A 27,508-nucleotide genomic window follows, 5' to 3' on the forward strand; every position below is an offset into this window, starting at 1 on the left:
TTTTGATTTTGTAACCCTGTATGCGTACATTGCCTATGTAAATTTTAAAATTGTTTGTATGCACATTGAACGACAAATTTATGTGACGTATATAATTTTTCTGACGTCGGACACTCTTTTTAACCCTGTATGCGTACATTGCCTATGTAAATTTTAAAATTGTTTGTATGCACATTGAACGACAAATTTATGTGACGTATATAATTTTTCTGACGTCGGACACTCAAGTAGATCCATGTGTTCGTGGATAGGTTTTTGTGTCCTGTTAAATTGTTCCTTTTAAAAGTTTTGGATTCTCATCAATTCTATGTATAACTTTTGGACTAGTTCGATTTCTGTAATTTATTCTTACATACTTTTGATTTTTTAACCCTGTCTGCGCTCATTGCCTATGTAAAATTTAAAATTGTTTATAATCCAGGTACTTTTGATAACTATTGTATGCACATTGAACGACAAATTTATGTGACGTATATAATTTTTCTGACGTCAGACACTCAAATCAATCCATGTGTTCGTAGATAGTAGATGTTGTTGTGTCCTGTTAAATTGTTATACGATGATGACTGATGTTCCCATATTTTGACTATTTTATTGATTGTGACTGTTTATTTAACGCATCATGTAAATGTAACGGAATTTGATGAGACTGTTATTAAAGTGAGAGGGTTAGCTCTATAGAACCAGGTTTAATCCACCATTTTCTACATTTGAAAATGCCTGTACCAAGTCAGGAATATGACAGTTCTTGTCCATTCGTTTTTGATGCGTTTTGTTTTTTGATTTTGCCATGTGATTATGGACTTTCCAAATTGATTTTCCTCTGAGTTCAGTATTTTTGTGATTTTACTTTCCACACCAATAGTTTTTATTTTTATTTTAGCGAAGCTGATAGTGGCGGATCCAGGTTTACGATGAAAAGTGAAAATGAGTGTAGCTCTCTTTAACGAAGACAATTTTTAACGATTTCATGCGAATACAAATATTTGTTTTATCAAACCAGGGGCTGTACGCCACCGTCTAGGTCCTTCCTTTCACCCATGTCGATTTGTTCAGATACATAAACTTTATATAATGGAACTTTTAATGAATCCGTATTTATCTGCAATATTATTCTTTCATATATATTCAATAAAGCATTTTTAATGATAAATTAAATAAAGGCAACAGTAGTATACAGCTGTTCAAAACTCAAAAACCCATGGACAAAAAACAAAATCGGGGTAACAAACTAAAACCGAGGGAAACGCATTAGATATAATAGGAGAACAACGACACAATACTAAAATTTAACACACACAGAAACGGAGCAAGCATTAGACAAAATCTCACGAGAATAACAAATATAACATCAAAACTAAATACATGAATTTGGGATAGACAAGTACCGTGACACGTTTTATCTTGTCTTAAAACCCTTTGTTTTATTTAGTTTGAGACGGTATTTATAAGCTTGTTCAAACTTCTGTATCTCCTAAATGTTTTAAATATAAGTCACTGGTTAATCTTTTGGGGACGGGGTTTATGTAAATAAATTAATTCATTATAACTTTCTGGAACAACGTTGTTATTTCAGAGGGATGTGAAAGAACTAATGTGGGTTTTTTTGCATTTCATATTAAAATAAATTAAAAAAAAAACCACATAATTGAATGTTAAATGCTTGCTCCTGTAAGTAATTGGCCGTTTCAAAGTCAAAAGGATAATGGGTAATTAAATTGTTTGTACCCCAAAATGTAAAAATGTCTCTTCATTGGTTGAATTTTCGTTGTTTAAGATGTTTTTAATCAATCACAACGTTTTGGTGTACACTTTTGAAATATTATCCAAAAAGCATTAAATTCCGAAATGGCGAATTGTTGAAACAAGAGTGCACACGCCTTCTTTACTTACCATTGATATCATGTTGATAGTTCTTAACATAAAGTTTTACTACAACTATCAAATAAACACATGTACAGCTTACAATCATTCCATACACCAACTATGCTTTAAATATACATAAAGTCACGTAGTTGACCTATTGCACATCTAAGAAATAAACTTAACCAGTGAAACTTAACATTGTTCAATGAACCATGAAAATGAGGTCAAGGTCAGATGAACCTGCCAGACAGACATGTATACCTTACAATCATTACATGCTTTAAATAAACTTGACCTTTTGCATATAGTATGTAAGACACAAACTTAATCAGAAAAATTCAGATTGACCAATGAACCACGAAAATGTGGTCATGGTCAGATGATAATTGCCAGACAGACATATACACCTTACAATTACTTCATACACAAAATATAGTTGACCTATTGCTAAAAGTATAAGAAAAAGAGACAAAAAAACAAAAACATAACATTGAGCAATGAACCGTAAAAATTAGATCATGGTCAAATAAAGTCTGCATGACATGTAAATCGTAAAATATTTTCATACAATATATATAATTGATCTATTGCACACAGTATAAGGAAAACAGACCAAAACACAAAAACTTAACTTAAGTCGCTGAATTGTCTATATGTATACACACTATGAGGTTAACGACCGATTCCCTTGTTTGACGGTTTAAATGCAATCTATGGTAAAATTTGTTTCCTATTTATATTTACTTCACTAAAAGTATATAAAGCCGGTGGATTTCATTTTAACTATACAATTACGTGTACGTACATAAGAAATATACCAAATATGATGGGATCTGATACCAGCAAATTCCTTTCTGGTAATGAACAAATTACATTTTATATTTAATTGGCCGTCTGGTTGTTAGGTCTCTAAGTCAGCATTCTTTAATTTGAAAACGTTTTATCTGTATTCTTTACTTTTTTGTTTAACTCTGTTTTCTATTTATTTTGTTTCAGAAGAACGTATCTGTTTATTATTATTTAAGCCCTATCCAAAGACAATTATATTTAATTTCACCATAATTAAGGCATATTGAAGAGTGCTGAAATATGATAAAAAAATTAAAGTTTGGAACTTTGGAAAAATTTATTAAAATATTTTAATGAAGAGAAAAAAGCAATATAAATACACATAAGGAATTAATAAAATCGTCCAAGAACAGTTTTGGACGTATGATTGAATATATCTAATATCCTTACAAACAATTTTGGGAGAAATAATTATCCAAGTAAGGCGCACAATTCAAATGAAGTAACGAGTCACGTACTTTGTAAATAATTATTGAATATGTAATATCAAATAAATTTGTACCTAACGCACCCTGAATAAGATCAAAAGGTTTTAAATTTTTGAAACGTGAATCCGTTTTACCTAACGGATTATGCAAGTTACTTTACGTAAAATATTTACAAAAATCTAAGATATAAATGTGTGATTATCTTCACGAGTGGATACATGTTAGAAGGAAGGGGTATGGGGGGTTCCGTAGATTTCTTTGACGAATCATATAATTACGTCTGCTATAATTGTTATTGTATTTCATATTTTAATCTACACTTTGGATAAAATTCATAAAATTGAGAATGGAAATGGGGAACGTGTCAAAGAGACAACAACCTGACCATAGAGCAGACAACAGCAGAAGGTCATCGCAGCGAGAAATGTCCGCACCCGGAGGCGTCCTTCAGCTGGCCCCTAAACATAATAAAATAGTAATATAGATTACCCAATACGAACCCAATCTAATTAAAATCAAGTCTCTGCACTCGCTTATTTTGTTTATGATTGGTCAACACTAACAATGTATTATCATTAGAAATAAAATACCTGGAACGAGCAATACGAAAAACATACAAAACAAAACAAAACAAAACAATGAGCAAGTGAATGTTTGGTATTCTAAGAGCAGATGTCGGATAGATACCAAGGAGACATAAATCCAGGGAAAGTGTGTCTTTACGGGCGGCATCATCCTCGACCAACCTATCATATGATGATGTTCAGTGAATCGTGAAATCGGGTTCTAATTTCACAATGTCAAATGTTTATGTTCAGTGAACCATTAAACCGAAGTCAAGGTCATCATTTGATACAAATTTTGAAAAGGTCACATTATAACTTGTGTTTGATTTCACTGATTGATGTTTTCAAAAGTTCTGATCGACTATTAACTTGGTTAACCAAAACATAAACCTACAACTAGTAGTTTGGAACGGACAAACGAACTCCCAGAAATCGATCAGACGCTCACTACTACACGCGGGGCTAAAGACACATCATCAGAATAGGTCACACTATTCGGCAGCTGTTTAAACAATAAATAAAGTTAAATTACAAGTGATTGGGGAAGGACACACGGGCGTACGGACGTAGACCAGAAATCGATCAGCAGCTTACTACTGCGAGGGGGAGGATAAAGAACAGTAGAGACATCATCAGAATAGGTCACACTATTCGGCAGTTGTTTAAACAATAACTAAAGCTAAATCAACAAGTTGTTGGGGAAGGACAAACGGGCGTACGGACGTAGACCAGAAATCGATCAGCAGCTTACTACTGCGAGTGAGGATAAAGAACAATATCTTAAGTTGAATTAATCAGTGGTTGTCGTTTGGTTTTTTTTCGTTTATAGTTTTGTACATTACTCAGGTCATTAGATTTCTCGTTTGAATTGTTTTACATTTTTAATGTCGATGCCCTTTTTAGCTTGCTTCGCAACATCGGATTAGTAATTGTAAACTCAGAAATAATGCTAGCAATTTAAAATCTCATTTATTTTGTTTACACAGCTCTGATGCGAGATAACTTTTAATGCAAAACTGTTGAAGATAACCAACATTTCTTTTTTATTTGTCCTAAGTACAATGTTGTAAGACAGATCCTACTTGATTCCATTTACTCCATTGCCGGTATTGTTGACATAAATATTGAATTATTACCTTTTGAAAACACATTTTTTTATATGATATGAATATTCCTTTTTTTTTTAAATCTGTTCAGAAACATATCAGTGACACTCAACGTCTTGTTTGAAAGTTTCTTTTTTTTTTTTCATTTTGTGCTATTTTTATTTATTTGTTTCTCCTTTCCTTCAACATTAATTCATTTATTCCACCAAGCAAGCATCGGTCTCTACCGAGCCATATGCCTATATTTCTTATTACTTATAATAAACTCATCATAGATACCAGGACTAAATTTAGTATATACGCCAGACGCGCGTTTTGTCTAAAAAAAGACTCATCAGTGACGATCGAATACCAAAAAGTTTAAAATACCAAATAAAGTACGAAGTTGAAGAGCATTGAGGACCAAAGTTCCTAAAAGTTTTGCCAAATACATCTAAGGCAATCTATGCCTGAGGTAGAAAAGCCTTAGTATTTAAAAAAAAATCAAAATTTTGTAAACAGTAAATTTATAAATATAACCATATCAATGATAATTCAGCACAAAAATGCAAAAGGGAAATAAATCTCCACCAGCAGTGGCATCGACCCAGTGGTAGTAAATAACTCATCATGGATATCAGGACTAAATTTAAACGCGCGTTTCGTCTAAAAAAGACTCATCAGAAAGGATACTTGCATGTTTCAAGGTACTTGAATAACTGATCACGATGAGTAATTGCCTATATATATTGTTTTGTACTTTACATTTAGTAAGTAACATTGTAAACATATATTTACTCGTGTATGCTCATATAAAGTAGCGTGTATTTTCCACTATATTAAATTATTTTAAATCCATGTACAGTTTGCAATAATTGAATTATACCTTGAACATGTAATATGGAGAGTGTTTTTATAGGCAGTGCCTGTTGCTCAATCCTTTTCATATCTTAATGAATAAAGTATGTTTAAAATCAAATCACATCTTCTTTTTTTGTGTCTCTGATGGATAGTTGATTCACTAGCAACCTTATTACCTCTTCATATCTTTTTAAATAGAGCTCCCCATACAGTCATATTGGATTTACTCATTATTGAAGGCAGTACGGTGATGTATAGTTGTTAACTTCTGTGTCTTCAGGTCTCCTATGGAGATTTACACATTATTGAAGGCCGCACGGTGACGTATAGTTGTTAACTTCTGTGTCATCGGGTCTCCCATGGAGATTTACTCATTATTGAGGCAGTACGGTGACGTATAGTTGTTAACTTCTGTGTCATCAGGTCTCCTATGGAAATTTGTCTCATTGATAATTATAACACATCTTCTAATTTTTTTTATATTCAGCAATAATAGTTAAGTTTCAAGTTCTAAACCGCCCTAGGTGCAAAAATGACGCAAACATATTTATAAAAATTTCTCGTAATAACAGAAAACTTTAAGAAACGAAAAAGGGCAATATGTCTATTTTTAAGGTCATAAATAACATATACGACAAGAGAAAAACAAAAATAACAGATACCTTTTTCGTTCGGAGGGGGCATTCTAAACAAAGTAGATGATCCCTTTGTCGTTGATTTGCTGTCTCAAAAAGTAAAAGATAACTTTTTGTAGTTGGATTGCTGTCTCAACAACTCTTAAAATTGTTATACGATGATGACTGATGTACCCATATTTTGACTATTTTATTAATTGTGACTGTTTATTTAACGCATCATGTAAATATAACGGAATTTGATGAGACTGTTATTAAAGTGAGAGGGTTAGCGCTATAGAACCAGGTTTAATCCACCATTTTCTACATTTGAAAATGCCTGTACCAAGTCAGGAATATGACAGTTCTTGTCCATTCGTTTTTGATGCGTTTTGTTATTTGATTTTGCCATGTGATTATGGGCTTTCCTAATTGATTTTCCTCTGAGTTCAGTATTTTTGTGATTTTATTTTTATTAGTTACATTCTCATCAAAGTAAAAGATACCTTTGTCGTTGGATTGCTTTCTAAACAAATTAAAAAGGTATCTTTGTCATTGATTGCTTAATTTTCTCAACAAAGTAAAAGATACCTTTGTCATTGGCATGCTGTCTCAACAAAGTAAAAGATACCTTTGTCATTGGGTTGCTGTCTCAACAAAGTAAAAGATACCTTTGTCATTGGGTTGCTGTCTCAACAAAGTAAAAGATACCTTTGTCATTGGGTTGCTGTCTCAACAAAGTAAAAGATACCTTTGTCATTGGGTTGCTGTCTCAACAAAGTAAAAGATACCTTTGTCATTGGGTTGCTGTCTCAACAGAGTAAAAGATACTTTTGTCATTGGCTTGCTGTCTCAACAAAGTAAAAGTTTTCTTTCTCATTGATGTTTACTTTATCTCACCTTTATTGATACATGTTCATGTTTATAGCGTATTTAAAACAAAACCAAATAAATAATGTTTCTTGGCATTGAGCCTCTCCTTGATAGGAAACAACCGACAATGATGACATCGGTGGTTTCCTCAAATAAACTCTGTTTTATAAATTATGCCAACACGTAAATCTAAAAACAACAGATAAGCATTAACCATGTTAACAGTTTTTATTTAATGAGAGGAAAAGGACGTTTCATTTTGAAGTAGATATTTAGATATCTATTTCGAGAAAAATATACAAGATTTTGTTTGCAAACATTGGAAACGTTGTTTAATTAGAACAATAAATCTCTGATATGATTATTTGAAAGTGCATTATGATTTAACCGATACAATATATTTTTCTTGTCAGCAACAGTGTATGTAATTTCGAAATCGTTTGGAAATAATGTTCCTATAAAGTTTCAAATTTGTAACTATATTTGCGAAAGAAAAGGTTTCATTGGAAAGATTTTAAACTCGCATCTTTTTTTCGCATAAACAAATTATATGAATGATTTTTTGAAGTATTCAACAATATAATAAAACAATACTATTATAAGATTCACTTCCATCGGATGGAGGAAGAGAAATTCACAAGTTCTTTAAAATACATATCAAAGAACAGTTATATTGAAAGTGCATTAATATTGGAAGAACATTAATATTGGAAGTACATTTATATTGAAAGAACATTAACTTTGGAAGAACATAAACTTTGGAAGAACATTTACTTTGGAAGAACATTAACTTTGGAAGAACAATAACTGTAAAAGAACACTAGCAGTGTAAGTACGTTGACATTGGAAGAACATTAACATTGAAAATGATTAAAACAAGATAGAACCAAAGTTATAGGTTCATGAACATTGTATAGAATATAAGATCAGACTTCAACCATGACAACTAACAAGATCATTTTCACAACAACTAAGTCTGTTTTAACTAGTCTTGATGACGTTTTCGGAAAAACAACAATGCAGAAAAGTACGACGGATAATATAGGTTCTACAATAAAGTCCGATAATACTACTGCCAGGCAGGAGAATTCTACTAATATGATTCTGGCATTAAACCTTGACGAGGAGAACATTAATCGTCTGCTAAAGATAGAAAACACATTCGAAGCTGAAGCGCTGACGCCGATAACCGTTTATCTCATCCTTCTAATGATAACGGGTGTTGTTGGCAATACTATTGTCTTGTATATCTACAAGTTCAGGTTCAAAAGGTCAACATCAAGAATATTCATTCTGAGTCTTGCTGCGTTTGATTTGATTACGTGTATTTTAGGGATGCCATACCATATCTTAGACATGCTTTATCCTTATCTGTTTGTATGGGACACCCTTTGCAAAGTTCTAAGTTTTGCTCTTACATTTACGATTTTGGCATCTATATTTATACTAGATCTCATCGCAATTGATCGGTACAGGAAAATTTGTAGACCGTTTAAAAAGCAGCTTTCTGGTATAGGATCAAATATAATGAGTTGGGTGACTGTTCTTATAGCAATAATCTCTGCCATTCCAATGCTTCTAATTTATGGTACCGCTGAAGTCCCAACCGCTAGGAATCCAAATATAACAGGAAGGGAATGCTACGTCTCAGATAACTATATCGAATCTTACTTCCCATTAATCTACGATTCTTTCACTTTCTTGATTTTTATCGTATCAGTTTTTATACTAGTCGGATTTTATAGCAAAGTCGGGGTTACAATTTGGAAACGTAGGAAATTTAATGAGTCCTCACATGAGTCAAAGAGATCCGGTTCCAGTCAAAGCACGCCAAACACATCGATCATACAACTGAACGTCATTACAGATGAAGCTAAACGCGGATCTCCTATGCTTGTTCATTATGGAAAAAATAAAGAGGGTGGTAATGTTCAAATATTTGATTCGAATTCCTTGGTCACGGCACCAAAAGATTCACCTTTACCATACAGATCGACAACGTCTGATCCAAAGAAAGAAAGGAAGAACCGGAGAGTAATGCGATTGATGTCTGAACCTTCAAGTACTGAACATGATTCTTCTATAATGGATCATGGGTCTTCACGGTCCCACAAATCATCCCACAGACATCACGTGACAAAGAAAGAAAAGAGAACTCTAAGAATAACAGGCATGCTGTTCGTTATAACAATAATATTCATTATAAGTTTCCTCCCTTATTTGTGTATACAAATTGTGAACGGTTTGAATGATGAATTTTGGGATGAAATGAGCATCTCGGAAATTATCCTTTTTAATCTTCTTATGAGGACATACTTTATCAACAGTATGATAAATCCTATAATCTACTGGTTTCTGGATCACAAATTTAAAGAGGAGGTTATTAGACTATTTAATGACATGAGAAATTGTAAAGCAACTACTCGGTTTGGACGAAAGAGCTTCCATTCGTAATATCCATGTGAATAGTCTAGAAGTATACCAAAAGGTATAAAAACTTGTCTGACCAATTGTATAACTTTAAATCAATCATCATCACAATTACATGATTATAATCTAATTCAACTAAACTATATTCGTATTTTATCAACTATGTAGGTTCTTATTCATCCTTAGCTCTACAATATTCAGCTTAGAGTGTTCCTCATTTATAATGATAAAGGTAAATCCAGAAAAGTGCTTCGGAGATTAATAACATGTTATTTTAATTTTTCTTCAGTTTGTTACTTTGCAGAATGAACAAGATTTTCCTAATTTATATGAATGCTTATTTTTATGTATATTTTTTCATTGCTATCAATAAAGCATTATTTGATTAATGACATATACAAACATCTTCTTTTATAATTTAGTTTGATACTTGTTCAAACTGATGTATCTCAAAATGTTAATAATGTTAAACTTGTTGATCATAATATGAACCGAGTAAAATCACAAAAAATACTGAACTCAATTCATAAAGGAAAGTCACTTATCAAAATGTCAAAATCAAAAGTTTAAAAACGCATCAAACGAATGGATAACAACTGTCATATTTTTGACTTGGTACATTTAGAAAATGGTAGATTTAACCTGTTTTTAAAGATAGCTTAACCTCTCACTTGTATGACAGTCGCATCGAATTCCATAATATTGATAACGGTGTCTAAAAAAAAAGCAGAAATTTTAGGTAAAAATGCCAAAAAATAGGGGTACAGCTGTAAACATTGTGTTATAATATTAATAACTATAAAAACAAGCAAATATGTGACAATAAAAGAAGCATACAAAGGCATATATATCGAATTTAACAAGGGTATCACCAGCCCAGTAGCCAGTACTTCGGTACTGGCATGAAAATACGGATTTTGTGTGTTATTAAAATTAGCTGTTACGAAATGATAGAAATTATTATAAATTAAGGAATTTATCTCCCTCATGCAAAGCTCTGATTTCTTTCACGGATTTGGCTATAATTTTTGGACCTTTTGGATTATAGCTCTTCATCTTTTATATAAGCTTTAGATTTCAAATATTTTGGCCATGAGCATCACTGAAGAGACATGTATTGTCGAAATGCGTATCTGGTGCAAAAAAATTGGTACCGTTAATTTTTATAGAACCTTCATGCATTCACTTGCTTCTTTATTATACGATTGTATCTATCTTATCAACTCATAAAGAAAGATTTGAAGTACTGGGCCCATTCCTTACTACCCTGACAGGCACGTGGTAAGGTTACCATTAACTCTGGCTTAGAAACGAGCGTTTGACGTATATCTGTTACTGTTACAGTTACTGGTAATTTCCTCCTCTCTCAGGAGCACTCCCAAAGGGATACATCAATTTTAAAGTATAGTCTAAGAAAGGATATATATATTTACAACTTACGTTAAACTGTACTGTTTCCCACCATCAGTTGATAAGCATGTAAACGTCACACAGGTAGAAATTAGATAACTTTGACGTTCAGAGTACGAATTAGTACAGTTTAGTTATTCTATGCATATCCTCTGCAGAATCTAAATTAGAAGTTTCCCTTTTCCTTTTTGCCGCTTATCTTTATGCATAATTATAGTGAAATTCTATTGAAAAGGATATCAAAGAAATACGAAAAGGCATATAGACACAGCATCAATAGCAAACATAAAAGACAAGAATACACAGGTTATTATAGAAGAAAAACATACTGGCAGGATCTATAAATACAGAGCCACATCATATGTATCAAAGTAACACACAAAGTCCTATATACAAAGCACATTAGCTTTCGGATTAGATGAAAATTTTGCTATAGATCTAAAGAGTTTTTGGAGCTGGAATAGAGTTCCGCCTTAGATATCGCAAGAGTTAAGAGAGGAACTTATCTCAAAAGCTCTAAGCGTAGGGAATGCCCAACCGAAGAGCTTTAGAAATATTGGGGAAAATGATATCCAATGATCTGGAGAAGGGGAATGGTCACGCCATGATAACTATGAGATCAGGGGAAAATCCCACCCGAAGAAACCTTAACTATAGCGGGTGTCAGTATTGCAAGTTTATACTAAATAGAAGAGCGGGTACACTATCGAGAGTCAGTGAAAAAGTCAACGACCCATGTCCACAAGTCCAAAGAAGATTTTCCCATTGCTCATTTTGTTTTGTCTAGTTAAGTATTGTGACAGCTATTTGACATACATTTTGGACATATGAGGCGATACTATTGATGCTTCAGATTATAATTCACATTTAATTTATGTATCTATTTTCCCCGGCCTATTAATATTCTTAAATACTAAGTATCAAAATAGATAAAGTCACCTCTGGTTTATTATAGATTTTAACTTATACATCTTCTTGGTCCTGTCCGAACTGTGGAAATGTTTTGGAAATTTCTAATTGCACGATACCACTACATCAATCAAATGGATTGCTTTATTGGGCCAGTGATACTAGACATGGTTTAAAACGAGCGTTGAAGTAAAATATTCTTAAACAAAGAAAATCAACAATTTACCAAAGAAAAGATAAAAATTAAAATGGTGGAAAAATCTTTTTTTATAAAATATAATTATCGTCGTAAAAACTATAAAAACTGTGACAAGATGATGACATATATTAAATATTCTCTCTACTTATGTGTTATCTCTTACCCAGACGTAGTAAACAAGAAGTTAGACTTCCGGGGAGACTGACTTGTGGTTAGGCTTATTTGTATGCACCTAGTATGTCTCCAATATAGGTCACACTTATAGCCTAAGTCATCAATTCCACTTAAAAATGTACATTATAGTGATATATCAATATGTAATTTGTTAATAAAATATCAGAACGGATCATAATTTTTTTTTTTTTGCACAATGCCATGGCCGAGCTATTTTCTTCAATTGGGGTCTATTGTTGCCGGTCTATTTAAAGGATTGTATCACGCATTTTTTTTCTTATCTAAAAGTATTGGTCATATCAAGCAAAGGTTTGAGTTTTCAATACAGTATTTTTGTTTCGTTTCAGATCAGATGAAAAAAAATATAATCATCAAAGAGCTGTAAAAAAATATTCTGTTTCGTCGTCTTCCATATTATAAAACATTTTTGAGGAAACTTAGTTACTGTGACGAGTATTTGACTCTATGTTATTGTTTTTTGTTTGTACTAGTCGCCTCAACAGTAGTCACTGATACTGACCCCTTTGCAAAATGGACAGAATAGAAAATTATAGAGAAAATTGTCTAAAACTAAGGAATATAGAAATGAAAGACCCCCCCCCTTTAAACTTCAGTGATGCAACAATGAACAGGAATATCAGCTCGGACGTACAGTTGATAAATGATAAATATAACAATATAAGTTGAAGACCCGTATGATGACCTACAGTTGTTAATTTCTGTGATATTTGTCTCTTGTGTAGACTTGTTGAGAAGCATACACACATTGTCTTTAATATAAAAAAAAACATTCATTGTGTGTGTGTGTGTGGGGGGGGGGGGGGGGGGGGGAGTTATAACCAAACAGATCAAGTCACTAAAACATAAAAAAAAAATAGGGAAATTTAACCAAACTTATGTTAGTATACTAACATTAATATAAACCTTCAATATAGGGATTAGTATATACCCACATTAATAAAAGTACTTCATAATTAACATTTACATTCAGGTGAAGATAATCATACATATGAAATATTTCAACACAAAAATTCAGGGTGAGATAATCAAACTGATTAATTAACTTCCTCTTAATAACATTCAGGGAGATATCCAAACAGATTAAAACACTTCAAAATACAAAAAATATAGTTGACCTATAGAAAAACAGACAAAAACACAAAAACTTAACACTGAGCAATGAACTGTGAGAATGAAGTCAAGGTCAAATAAAATCTGCACAACTGACATATAGATCATAAAATATTTACATACACCAAATATAGTTGGCCTATTGCTTATTGTATTAGAAAAATAGACCAAAACTCAAAAACTAAACTTTGACCACTGAACCATGAAAATGAGGTCAAGGTCAGATGACACCTACCAGCTAGACATGTACACCTTACAATCATTCCATACACCAAATATAGTAGACCAATTGCATTCAGTATAAGCAAAACAGACCCAAACATAAAAACTTAACTATAACCACTGAACCATGAAAATAAGGTCAAGGTCAGATGACACCTGCCAGTTGGACATGTACACCTTACAGTCCTTCCATACACTGAATATACTAGACCTATTGCTTATAGTATCTGAGATATGGACTTGACCACCAAAACTTAACCTTGTTCACTGATTCATGAAATGAGGTCGAGGTTAAGTGAAAACTGTCTAACTGCCATGAGGACCTTGCAAGGTACGCACATACCAAATATAGTTATCCTACTACTTATAATAAGAGAGAACTTAACATTACAAAAAAATTTAACTTTTTTTTCATGTTGTCACTGAACCATGAAAATGAGGTCAAGGACATTGGACATGTGACTGACAGAAACTTCGTAATATGAGGCCTCCATATACAAAGTATGAAGCATCCAGGTCTTCTACCTTCTAAAATATAAAGCTTTTAAGAAGTTAGCTAACACCGCCGCCACCGGATCACTATCCTTATGTCGAGCTTTCTGCAACTAAAGTCGCAGGCTCGACAAAAACTACCACATAAACATTCAGGGGGGGGAAATCAAACTGAGTAAATAACGTCAACATTAACATCCTGAATTTTAAGTGCAAAAGTAGAAAACATAATTTAATAGCATACAAACAAGAAGCTTTCAGGAGCTTGAATCCTTCACCTGATTAAAAATGTGTCATTAAAATTAGGTGCCATAGTAGACACTTTCAATACAGTTTTTAATATTGTGGCAAAGATATTATTAGATACAGTGTGTTCGTGACCTAATACAATATGTAAATTCCATATGGGGTGAGAGAAAATAAAAGTAAGGGCTACTTTGGTGATAATGACACAAAATGGAAATACATCCTATAAGGAGATGTTAAAGAAGTTCAATTATGTTGACTTTTATGAAACTCTTATCTTGATGATTATTTATCCAGGAAACAGTTTCTATTTATTGATTATAGTTTTCCTTGAAGGGATATGGACAATTAAAGTCATGTCGACTAAGTTGTTGATTATATATCAGTCAGGGGCGTTACTTAAACAAGTAACTTTTTTTACTTACTTATATAGGTAATTTTTGTTTTTAAAAAATATAAAATTAATCAATAGAGTTATTTTAAATTTCAATAGAAGGAGGGACTAAATGTAGTTTTCATGAATTTTTACATCATTTTATATCATAAATTTCAGAATTTGTTAGATTTGAGAGGAGAATAGACATAAAGGGTTTCTTTAAAAATAATGACAAAAATGTTACTTGAAAAAGTTATTTTGTGCATCTATGAAAGAATTAGTAATAACACTTGTTTAAGGAACATATGTAATTGTTTTGAGTTACAAATTATAAATATCTTCAAGTCTTAATTGATTCATAAGTTTCTATCTATTTATATCTGTCTACCTTCAAGATTTTGAAGGGAAACGATATTTTAATAGTCCCAAGAGACCAATCTTTGACCAAGAAGCGTCGATATCAAAGATACGTGCGTCAGAAAAGCAATTAGTGTTTCAGAAGGATTAGATTTTATATTTCATGGGAAAAATAACCAGATGACTGTAAAAATTTGTAGAAACTAGTAAAATTTGTATAATTCGTCACCTATAAAAATAATATTTAAAAAAGTTACTTATATAAGTAATTTTTAAAATAGCCTCGTTTTCCACATTACGTATATAGGTAATTTTAAAACTTACTTGTTTAAGTAATGCCCCTGACTGATATATTGCTGTTTGAAGTATCTCACTACCAAGGACCCAGATTTTTTTTACACAATTTGGTCTGTTTGAATTTTAGATAACTAAACAGTTTTAAAAAAAATTATCCAAATCACACTAGATTCATAGCATCAACCACCTTGTTTTGACCATTTCATCATATTTATTTCATGAATTTATTTACCATTTTTCTAGTTTGTAGGGAACATATCTTAATCATTATGGCAAAATGTCTAAATATTTTTACCTGTGAGTGTTATGTTCCCTATCCAATAAGGACAAAATAAAGATATTTTGTAGAGTGATTAGCAATAAATCATTACTCAAAAAATTTTAACACCATCTATTTCAACTCTGATAATTGAATCCTGAATATATACTGTACATTCACTGTAATTTGTTGGATACCAATTCACAGTACTAGTTATTCAAAACTCTATGGGCTTCAATAATTGATAAATTTGTGTATTGTAAACATTTATTTATGCATTTTGACGACATCCTGTCCAGCCGGCTGGCATTTTGCCAGATTGACATTGTATATCATCACTTGAGTAACATTTTAGACACGGTAAAAATCACATGACAACTATCATCTACGTGGTAATTTAGCAGGGGGTGGCATTAGGTCACTTGGTTGTTTTTGAGGAGGCACAAATCTCTCCACTTCAACAACTTGAAATAAAATGTCTTTTGTCACTGGTGATTGTATACTACCCCAGACACCTAAAACAAAATAGAAAAAAATTTACTTTTATATGATATTCTGTAACTGTCTATGCTTATTCATATCTTTTAATATACATTTACTTTAATTATTCATCCCTTATTTTTATTAACTATGTATTTCCATTGTATCACAGATCAAATTTGATCGTTTAATGTGTGTTAATGTGTGTTACTATGTTTTTTGATTGATTTAAGCCATTCCAATTGATATTTTGTAGTGTGCCTTTCTATGTTGTAATGTTATCCTATTTTAGTTTGGTACCATTGAAATTTTTAATCCTGCTGCAATTGTTTGCACCTGCCCTAAGTCAGGAATCTGATGTTCAGTGGTTTTTGTCTGTTTATTTGGTTCATAAGTGTTTCTCATTTTTTTTTATATACCAGTAGATTAGACCATTGGCTTTCCTGTTTGATTGGTTTTACACTAGTTATTTTGGGGGCCCTTTAGTTAATAGCTTGCTGTTGGGTGTGAGCCAACTACGCTCTGAGTTGAAGACAGTACTTTGACCTATTACAGATTTTAAGATTGTAACTTGGATGGAGAGTTGTCTCATTGGCAATCATAGCACATTTTCTTATTCTATTTTATATGAGATGCTGCAAATGTCTATGCTAAGTCATATCTTGAAAACAATAAGGATTTTTTTTTTTAATTCATTCTTCATACTTTATTTTTCCATTATTGTTGGCTTTCAAGCTCATACTATACACACATATAATCCAAGTTTACACACATATAATCCAAGTTATGAACACTACATACAACATTCAACAGTTAAATACAGTAAATAAACAATTTGTCTTTTTAACAATGTCATGTCCATCGATATCAGCTCTATAGCTTAAACTCTCCTGATATAAAATCAGGTTTATTAATAGTCTCTTACCTTGAGCAATTTTAATGCTGTTAGGAAATGATTTGTCAGTTCTCTGTCTCATGAATTTCCATATCATCTCTTTAGCTCACACTCTCCTCACTATACACTATAGATCTCTTACCTTGAGCAGTTTTAATGCTATTAGCAAATGATTTGTCTGTTCTCTGTCTGATGAATTTCCATATCATCTGTCTAGCTCACACTCTCCTCACATAAAACACTATAGATCTCTTACCTTGAGCAGTTTTAATGCTGTTAGGAAATGATTTGTCTGTTGTCTGTCTCATGCATTTCCATATCATCTCTCTAGCTTACACTCTCCTCACTATACACTATAGATCTCTTACCTTGAGCAGTTTTAATGCTATTAGGAAATGATTTGTCCGTTCTTTGTCTCATGAATTTCCAATGCTGTCCATCAAATGAACATTCTATTATTTTTCCATCCATTTCTTTCAGATCTTTTGTGTACTGAAATAGATGTATGTTGCTTTTATCCACTGATTGAGATTAAATAAAAGAATGTGTCTGAGGACAGCTCAAGCTTTGCAATTTTTCAAGTTAACAAGAATGTGTCCCAAGTACATGGATGCCCAACTCGCATTTTCTTTGTTCAGTGGACCATAAAATTTGGGTAAAAACTCTAATTTGACATTAAAATTAGAAAGATCATATCATAAGAAACATGTGTACTAAGTTTTCAATTGATTGGACTTCAACTTCATCAAAAACTACCTCGACCAAAAACTTTAACCAGACAGTCAGGGGTACTACTTGTACAAGTGTATTTTATTTACTTGAAGAAGTGAAAAAAAATATACACATATAAGTAAATAAATAATGTTTGAATAATCTCCCCTTAATTTTCTGAAAAATTTACTTGTATAAGTAAGTTTTTCTTACAATCCAACAAAAATCCTCAAGTTTTGAGATGTAAAATCATGCCTTTAATGATTTTTCCCAGCTTTGTTCAAATTTTTTCATTAAAGTTCAATGTTTCATCTCATTAATTCATCAAAGAAACTGATTGAGCAAAGATCTTGTATATTTGCGCAAGGCCTTCAAAAATTGCTCCTTTGGGGCTTGTAAATGAGCAGTGTTAAGAAGATAACAGACAAATGGGACTTTCATTGTCCATGAAATTACACTTAAATGATTAGTAAAGACATCTGCAAAGGGTACACAATTTCAAATTCTATTAGAGCAAAGAAATATTCAAAATTCAAGAAAAGAAGGTAGGTTGATTTTTTTACCTATACAAGTAAAAAAATCTGAATGCCGAAGGGACATAACTCAGTCAATTTTTTTTTTACCTATACAAGTAAATAAAATTCACTTGTATAAGTATCCTACAAATTTACTTATATGTGTATATTTTTTTTTACTTCTTCAAGTAAATAAAATACACTTGTATAAGTAGTACCCCTGACTGCCAGAAGCAGGACTAACGGACGGACGAACTGACAAACGAACAGACAAACGAACAGATGCACAGACCAGAAAACATAATGCCCCCTCTACCAATGTAGGTAGGGCATAAAAAGAGGCACAACTGTATAACAGTAAGTGACTCATTTGTCTGAGTTTTGGTTCTCAGTAATGTGTAAGAGTTCTATATAATTTGGATGAGGAAAACATTGATTGCTGAAATGAACAATTTAGTGTTTTTTCTAAATTATAAAGTGGCATTATACTCTAGAAAGTTTAGTGGCTCACTGCCGATATACAAACTCTATCTGCGAGTTTTGGTTCTTAGCATTTTGTATGAGTTCATATTTTGTATAAGGAAAACTAAAGTAAGAGTGTGGATAGGAAAATGGGATGGACAGATAGACAAATGAAAGGACAGAAAGATGGTCAAGGGTAATACTTAATACCCCTGTTGACTATGAAGGGGCAGAAAAAGGGGGAGGGTTGAGACCTCTAAAGTAATTTAATCCTGCCCCATTCATGTGCCTATAAAGAAGTCAGGATCTTGACATTTCATATGTCTTATGTTGATGTTTTTTTATTATTTGAATAATAAGGTCTTAATGGCAGATCTTCAATTGTTACTGTTTTTGTATAGGACCCCCTCCTTTCTAAAGAAAAGTCAAATCAAATTGGAGCATAATTCTTTATTTCTAATTATGTAAACAATACATATAAAATAATTTCTTTTCAGTATACAAACAATATGAAATAAAATTTTCCAAAAAAAGTAGATATACCTATAATTGTTAATGTTTGTGTCATTTTGGTCTTTTGTGGATAGTTGTCTCATTGGCAATCATACCACATCTTCTTTTTTATATATAGTTACATTGTAGTACATGTATCTTTTCAGTGGCTTTAAAGGAGCATATTCTCAATTGCAGACTATTAATATCCTGGATTAGATTATTTCCCCTGTTGGCAGGGGATTAAACACATTTATGATCATACTCTCCTGGATTATATTATCTCCCCTGTTGGCAGGGGATTAAACACATTTATGATCATACTCTCCTGGATTATATTATCTCCCCTGTTGGCAGGGGATTAAACACATTTATGATCATACTCTCCTTGATTATATTATCTCCCCTGTTGGCAGGGGATTAAACACATTTATGATCATACTCTCCTGGATTATATTATCTCCCCTGTTGGCAGGGGATTAAACACATTTATGATCATACTCTCCTGGATTATATTATCTCCCCTGTTGGCATGTGATTAAACACATTTACGGACATACTCAGGAAGTGTTTACTTTTTTATAGTTGCTTGAGTTTTCTCCAAAAGATCTTTTGACGTCAAGCAACAGTTTTTAATGATGACTTTTACTGGAATCTTTGTGATATGAAGTAATGGCAGACAAATTTGCATACAAATGTAAATACCTCTGTAATATCCCTTTCCCCTGCCCCTTATTCAATAGACTCACTTTCATTTCAGCTAAAGGATTGTCTTGTCCTAACACATAAAGATATCCTTTTGTCTCTGGTAACATTCTGCAATAAAAACCTTTTCCCAATCAAGTAATGTGTATAAATTAATAGTTTTTAATTTCATAAACATGACAATCAGTTTTCTTTAGTGGAGTGAATTTGTAAACCTTAAGAGAACCTTGACCTATGGCAAGAAAATAGATGATATATGTCAAGAGCAGGGTTTGAATACTGAGGATTCATTTATTTTCGTGGGTAGCAATTTTTCGTGGATTAAGGAAAACTTGCATGTTCGTGGATATCTGATTTTCGTGTGAATCTTTTATAAATTTACATCGTATCAATGTCTCCTTTGTAAAGATAATGATATACAAACACTGTAACAGACAATACAGATACTGACCTAATTTTTCATCTGACATCTTGGGATGACCGTGAATGCAGTTACGGTCATCAGCTTTGATTTTAAATGTATACACTCTTAGTCAGTGGATGCTTTAAGTCAAATGGGTGTGTTTATATTTTCACATCAGTAGAAACATTTACAATTTGGATTATTTCCCTTTGATATGTAGCATACTTCTCAAATCATATTGTAAATGAAAACATACATGTATCTAAACAAATTTGAACAAAGATTTAAATAAAATCAACTAGGTGCTTTTGTTGTTGAAATATACATCATTATTTGTCTAAATGTTAAAAGGACGATGACCTAACATAGGAAAACTTTATCCTTGCCAATAAAGGGGTTTGAACTCATCACATCAGAGCAGACAGGGTAGCTATCACTATACATGAACTACTTAGAACAGTCAGCCATCAATATGTGTATTTTATTCTTAGCAGAAACTATTGGAACAGTTATGATAAATATATATTATGAAAAAAAATAATCTAATAAATTCAAGGATTGTAAAAGGGGAGACAATCTGAACTAGCATGTATCAGCGGTTGTCTATAGTTGAAAGAACAAATTTTAGAGAAATAAACTGGGTTAAAGTTTATACCAGATTTCAAAATTAACTTACCTGGATTGTCAAAAATATGTGTTTGTTTATTTTTATTCGAGATCTGACAAGATAAGACTTACCCTGGTTTATTTTCCTTTGCTATTTTTAGTTTAAAATCTATAGAATTAAGTTCTGGAGGTTTCCATTTCAGCACTTCCATACACCTCCCTGGGCAGTAAGGCTGGTTGGTAAAAATATAATAAGAAGAAATTATTAGCACTTCCATACATCTCCCTAGAAAGTAGGGCTATATGGTAAAAATATAATTGGAAGAAATGATTCATTCCATACACCTCCCTGGAAAGTAAGGCTATATGATAAATGTATAATAAGAAATTATTAGCCGATCCATACACCTCCCTGGACAGTAAAGCTACATAGCAAAAATATAATAAAAAATTGATTAGCACTTCCATACACCTCCCTAGGCAGAAAGGCTATTTGGTAAAAATATAATAAGAAATTATTAGCCGATCAGATATTTTCTATTGTGATGTAAAAAAATTCTGGGAACCTTTGTGATGTCCAGTAATTTTGGATGAATAAAACAATAATGTGTTTTGTTTACTTAGAGAATTCTGGTGCCAGTGATTGGTTTGGTCTTGTGCCATAGTGATATCCTTTCTTTTCCATCATTTATAATTATTCTTGATGTAACATGTAAAAATTAATATTCACTAACATCCAAAAGTAAACATTTACTGATTTAGAATAGCCTTTATATTTTAAGTCTGGCACACTGTCTGCTGATTTAATCAATTTTTCAACTTATACTTACATCTGGAACGGGCTGAAATACTAATCCATCCACCTCATGGCTAACCTGACTGGCAAAACTTCCATCTAAAACCTACAATATAAAGTATTGCTAATGTCATTGCTTTGTTCTTTTCCATAGTTTTTTTGATTTATTAAAATACCCAATTTATTTGCCATGATTAGATAAAGAAAAACTTGAAATCAAAAGAACATAAAACAAAGATCTATGATGTATTGTTCATCTATTTTTTCTTTTTGAAATCTCTTAACCTAAACAAAGTGAAGTAAACCAGTATATCATCCTGTTTTAGAGCCAGGATATAAAACAAAACCAGTCTTCATATCAGTAGATATAAGAAGATATGGTATCAGTGAAAATATTTGTTTTCTTTTATCAATCATCACAGCTAATAATTTTTCTTGATTGCATTGTGTCTACAGCAATTAGATTACAAAAACCAATGCAAAAACAATATAAAAATACATAATGATCAATTTGTTTGTATTACATTGTTTGTATTACATTGTTTTTTTTACATTGTTTGTATTACATTGTTTTTTTACATTGTTTGTATTACATTGTTTGTATTACATTGTGTGTATTACATTGTTTGTATTACATTGTTTGTATTACATTGTTTGTATTACATTGTTTGTATTACATTGTTTTTTTTTACATTGTTTGTATTACATTGTTTGTATTACATTGTTTTTTTTTACATTGTTTGTATTACATTGTTTGTTTTACATTGTTTGTATTACATTGTTTGTATTACATTGTTTTTTTTTACATTGTTTGTATTACATTGTTTGTATTACATTGGTTTTTTTTACATTGTTTGTATTACATTGTTTGTTTTACATTGTTTGTATTACATTGTTTGTATTACATTGGTTTTTTTTACATTGTTTGTATTACATTGTTTTTTTTACATTGTTTTTTTTACATTGTTTGTATTACATTTGTATTACATTGTTTGTATTACATTTGTATTACATTGTTTGTATTACATTGTTTTTTTTACATTGTTTTTTTTTACATTGTTCGTATTACATGTTTTTTTTTACATTGTTTGTATCACATTGTTTTTTTACATTGTTTGTATTACATTGGTTTTTTTACATTGTTTGTATTACATTGTTTGTATTACAAACACGTTGATTACCATTTATTTAAAATTTTTGGAAGTCTCAGTTTTTACTATTAAAACCAGCTTTGAAATAAATTTTGTCTCACATCTTCTCATAGCCAGTGTTTCTTACCTTCCGACAAACAGAGACATCCCAGAAAGGTTTTAACCGAACACTAAATGGTTCTTTTGCTTTATCTATCTCTCCAGTCTTCATCTTTGCATGCCTGGGTCCAATGAGTTCTTTTTCTATGCAAACTAACCGCGTTCGGAAATCAGTCTTGCCAACTTCTTGACCCTAAAAATAAACTAGACAACAGTAATGGGAGCCATCATAGAGAGGATTACTAAAAAAAAACATCATATCATAAATTTATCATTATCCAAGATGAGGTGAAAATCCTTCAATTGTTTTTATTTTTTTCCCCATTCTTTGGGGTGTTTTTTTGTCAACTATTCTGTTTTTCCCATTGTTCTGTATTCTTTGTTCTTTTGACTATTATTGTCAATTCTATATTATTTTTTTCTTTTAATCAGTATTTTATAAGACCTTTTGTGACCTCAAAGAGATCAATGATATACGAGCTGGAGGTTATTAGCTCACCTGGCATAGCCATGTGAGCTTATGCCATCTCTTGGCGTCCGTCGTCGTCCGTCGTCTTCTGTCGTCGTCGTAAACTATTTCAAGAATCTTCTCCTCTGAAACTACTTGGCCAAATACTTCCAAACTTTAACTGAATGTTCCTTAGGGTATCTAGTTTATAAATTGTATCCGAAGTTTTGATCGATCAACAAACATGGCCGCCATTACTTAAAATAGAACATAGAGGTCAAATGCAGTTTTTGGCATATATCTTAAAAACGAAAGCATTTAGAGCAAATCTGACACGGAGTGAAAATATTCATAATCTATCAGCCCTGAAATTTTCAGATGAATCAAACAACCCATTGTTGGGTTGCTGCCACTTAATTGGTAACTTTAAGGAAATTTTGCAGTTTTTGGTCATTATCTTGAATATTATTATAGATAAAGATAAACTGTAAACAGCGAAAATGATCAGCATAGTAAGATCTACAAAAAAGTTAGCATGACCAATAATGTCATTTGACCCCTTAAGGAGTTATTGCCCTTAAAGACAAATTTGCTCTATTTGTTCATCAAACTTGCTTAAATTAAAAAATCTTCTCCTCTGAAACAACTGGGCCAAATACTCTCAAACTTTAAATGAATGTTCGTTGGGGTATCTACTTTTTGAATTGTATCCGAAGTTCTGATCCATCAACAAACATGGCAGGTGTGGCTAAAAATAGAACATAGGGGTCAAATGCAGTTTTTGGCTTATATCTCAAAAACTAAAGCATTAAGAGCAAATTTGTTATGGGGTAAAAATGTTCATTATGTCAAGATCTATCAGCCCTGAAATTTTCAGACGAATTTAACAATCCATTGTTGGGTTGCTGCCACTAAATTGGTAATTTTAATGAAATTTTGCAGTTTTTGGTTATTATCTTGAATATTATTGAATATAAAGATAAACTGTAAACAGCAGAAATGTTTGGCAAAGTTAAATCTACAAATAATCAATATGATCAACATTTAAATGGCATTTCAAAGCAAAAATAATAATTGTGAAAGGTTTAAGCAAAACGTTTCAGGTGAGCGAATCAGGCTCTTGAGAACCTCTTGTTTTAAATGTTATCAATCATGATTATTTTTGACTAGTTTCTTGCCTACAAAATAGTAAATATGAGTAACAATGCAAGAAGATAAAGTATATCACCATAAGAAATATCAATTAAAGCAGCTTCATACATATAAGACTTACCATAAAATATATGATATCGTAAATTAGATATCTAGGTACATCAATGCCATCAACTTTGTCTAAAATCATCTCCTATAAAACATACACAAACACATGAATCACTGGATGCCAAATATAGACATTTAAATTTGATTATTACATTGGTTGCAATGAATTACATTGATTTCACAGTTAAAAAAAAAAACCGATAATTTCACATGTGAAATAATGTGGTTATTTCACTCTCTGACGTCTTACAACAATAGGCGTTGTCAAGACATACATAACAGATCAAAACAAATTGAGAATGCGTAGAAAAAAGATATATTCCCTTACATGTTTCTAATTAATTCTTTTAAAAAAGCCATTTGTCAATGTAATAAAAAGAATTACTAATTAAAGAATTCAAATATAAAAAAAAATGTTCAACTCATGACCGAACAACACTGATAATAAACTCATGCGCTATGCACATTCGTGAATTAATGTGTTGTTCGGTCACCTGTTGAATATTTTTCTCTATTTGAATTCTTCGATAAGTTATAATTATTCTATAAATATTACATGAGGGTGAAGAGTGTAGTGAAATATTTTCAATAAGGATCTAGGTGTTGTTGAGGGAGAAAGAAGTGAATTGTAGGCTTAATTGATACATTCTTTACATTCAATTAAGTTTAAACCTGACCATAGTCTGCAGTCCTATGATCAATATTCAAATATGAGTAACAATGCAAGAAGATGCCAGTGAAATTGTGGTACAATAGGGCAAGTGTTAAAACAAGAATTTTTAAATTTCATAGGGCAGTACGTTGACTGAGCAATGTGTGAAAGTATACATGACACGGGTCAAATTGGGTTATTTTTAAAAATTGGCTTTTTCTGTGAAAACAGATTTTTTCAAAGACACATTTAAGAAGTTTAAAACACTACATTATACGTCATATCACAAATATTTCTGACTCTTTTTGTTTGGTTTCAGAAGAGATATAGCTCAATGAAATCAATCAATCTCTTCCTTCAGTTGTATAGATTGTGGCAGGTTCTAATAAGTACAAGAAACTTGATCAGTCTAAATAGCTCACCAAAATTTTATTCAGTACATCTTGCATCAATAATAATTTTGCTGTTTAATGTATATTTTTACATGTTTTACGAATGTGACCTACTAAATTAGACTTATTAATGGGTCTGTTTGTGCATGAGAAACCTGACAGGTGTCACATGCAGAGCGCAATTTTCACAATAAGGGAAGTTTAGATTTAGGACACAGTATTTTTGACGATTATACATACCCCATCCACTAGCGTATCCTTTAACGTTCTACTTAGATCTTTACGATAAGGGAAGTGTAGATGAGGCACGTGGAATACTGCATTATCTCTGTCTGCCATGTAAACCTCATTAGCACCATCAATTAACATCATGAATCTGAAACAAAGGGAAGTAATCTGAGTTTATATGCCATAAGGGGAAGTAATCTTAGTTCCTTTGCCAAAACAGCAAGAAAGCTAATGTTATCAGATATATAACAGAAGTAATCTGAGTTTATCTGCTAAAAGGGGAAGTAATCTGAGTTTATCTGCCAAAAGTGGAATTAATTTAAGTGTATCTGCCATAAGGGGAAGTAATCTGAGTTTATCTGCCAAAAGGGGAAGCAATTTAAGTGTATCTGCCATAACGCCAAGTAAGCTAATGTTATCAGATAAGGAAAGGAATCCCTTAAGGTTATCTCCAATAAAAGGGAAGTTATCTAAGTTTATCTGCAAGAAGGGAGGTAATCCCATAAGTTTATCCGCCATAAAAGGGAAGTAATCTGAGGTTATCATCTATAAAAGGTAATGAATCTAATTTTTTTCTGCCATAAAAGGGAAATTATCTAATGCATCTGCCATAAAAGGGAAGTAGTCTAAGTTGTCTGCTATAAAACTAAAATAATTCAAGTGTATCTGCTATAGAAAGGATGTAATATAAGTTTATCTGCTTTAAAATGGAAGTTTTCCAAGTTTAATTCCTTAAAACAACATATATACTATATACTGTTACTATAGAAACATTGATTTTTGTGTGGATTTAATTTCGTGGTTTCCATTTATGGAAGTGATTTTATATGTAGGTTAAATTTTTGTGGGGGTTGTAATTTCTTGAATATATTCTTTCAACAAAATAAATAAAATTAAATCCTCAAAGAAAATTTCTGCTTTTACCGTATGACAGTCATAGATATAGGAAGATGTGGTGTGAGTGCCAATGAGACAACTCTCCATCCAAACAACAATTCAAAAAGTAAACCATTATAGGTTAAAGTACGGCCTTCAACACGGAGCCTTGGCTCACACCGAACAACAAGCTATAAAGGGCCCCAAAATAACTAGTGTAAAACCATTCAAACAGGAAAACCAACGGGCTAATCTATATAAACAAAACGAGAAACGAGAAACACGTATATATTACATAAACAAACGACAACTACTGTACATAGACATGTATGACAACAAGCACAATCATAACATTAACAGAACCAATTATGTCCAAGCACAATCATAACATTAACAGAACCAATTATGTCCAAGCACAATCATAACATTAACAGAACCAATTATGTCCAAGCACAATCATAACATTAACAGAACCAATTATGATTATTTGGACATATTATTCTCTTTAGACATGCTACAGCCAAAATTATTGAAAATATGCAAACCCAAAAATGTTAATATAAAAAAAGAAGATGTGGTATGATTGCCAATGAGACAACTCTCCATAAGAGACCAAAATGACACAGAGATAAACAACTATAGGCCACTGTACAGCCTTCAACAATGAACAAAGTCCATACTGCATAGTCAGCT

General features: G+C 31.8%; 2 protein-coding genes across 2 annotated transcripts in view; one reads left to right on the plus strand and one right to left on the minus strand.

Annotated features, from left to right (window-relative positions):
- Positions 1 to 7,325: 7,325 nt before the first annotated feature.
- On the plus strand, positions 7,326 to 9,959 carry LOC134700496 (cholecystokinin receptor type A-like). Its single transcript, XM_063561885.1, has one exon. The coding sequence runs from the start codon at positions 8,082 to 8,084 to the stop codon at positions 9,594 to 9,596; it is 1,515 nt and encodes a 504-aa protein (XP_063417955.1). The 5' UTR covers positions 7,326 to 8,081; the 3' UTR covers positions 9,597 to 9,959.
- Positions 9,960 to 15,889: 5,930 nt separating this feature from the next.
- The window catches only part of LOC134700576 (mRNA-capping enzyme-like), a 43,546-nt gene continuing 31,927 nt past the window's right edge, over positions 15,890 to 27,508 (minus strand). Inside the window, exons 11-18 of the mRNA XM_063561952.1 lie at positions 25,952 to 26,087; positions 24,681 to 24,752; positions 22,988 to 23,152; positions 21,744 to 21,815; positions 21,046 to 21,146; positions 19,949 to 20,015; positions 17,388 to 17,511; positions 15,890 to 16,159 (exon numbers count right to left, since the gene is read on the minus strand). Of these exons, the coding sequence (XP_063418022.1) occupies positions 16,026 to 16,159; positions 17,388 to 17,511; positions 19,949 to 20,015; positions 21,046 to 21,146; positions 21,744 to 21,815; positions 22,988 to 23,152; positions 24,681 to 24,752; positions 25,952 to 26,087 (871 nt within the window). The 3' untranslated portion in view covers positions 15,890 to 16,025. The remainder of the gene's footprint in view (positions 16,160 to 17,387; positions 17,512 to 19,948; positions 20,016 to 21,045; positions 21,147 to 21,743; positions 21,816 to 22,987; positions 23,153 to 24,680; positions 24,753 to 25,951; positions 26,088 to 27,508) is intronic.

Source organism: Mytilus trossulus, unplaced genomic scaffold, assembly GCF_036588685.1.
Source record: "Mytilus trossulus isolate FHL-02 unplaced genomic scaffold, PNRI_Mtr1.1.1.hap1 h1tg000158l__unscaffolded, whole genome shotgun sequence".
Classification (NCBI taxonomy): Eukaryota; Metazoa; Mollusca; class Bivalvia; order Mytilida; family Mytilidae; genus Mytilus; species Mytilus trossulus.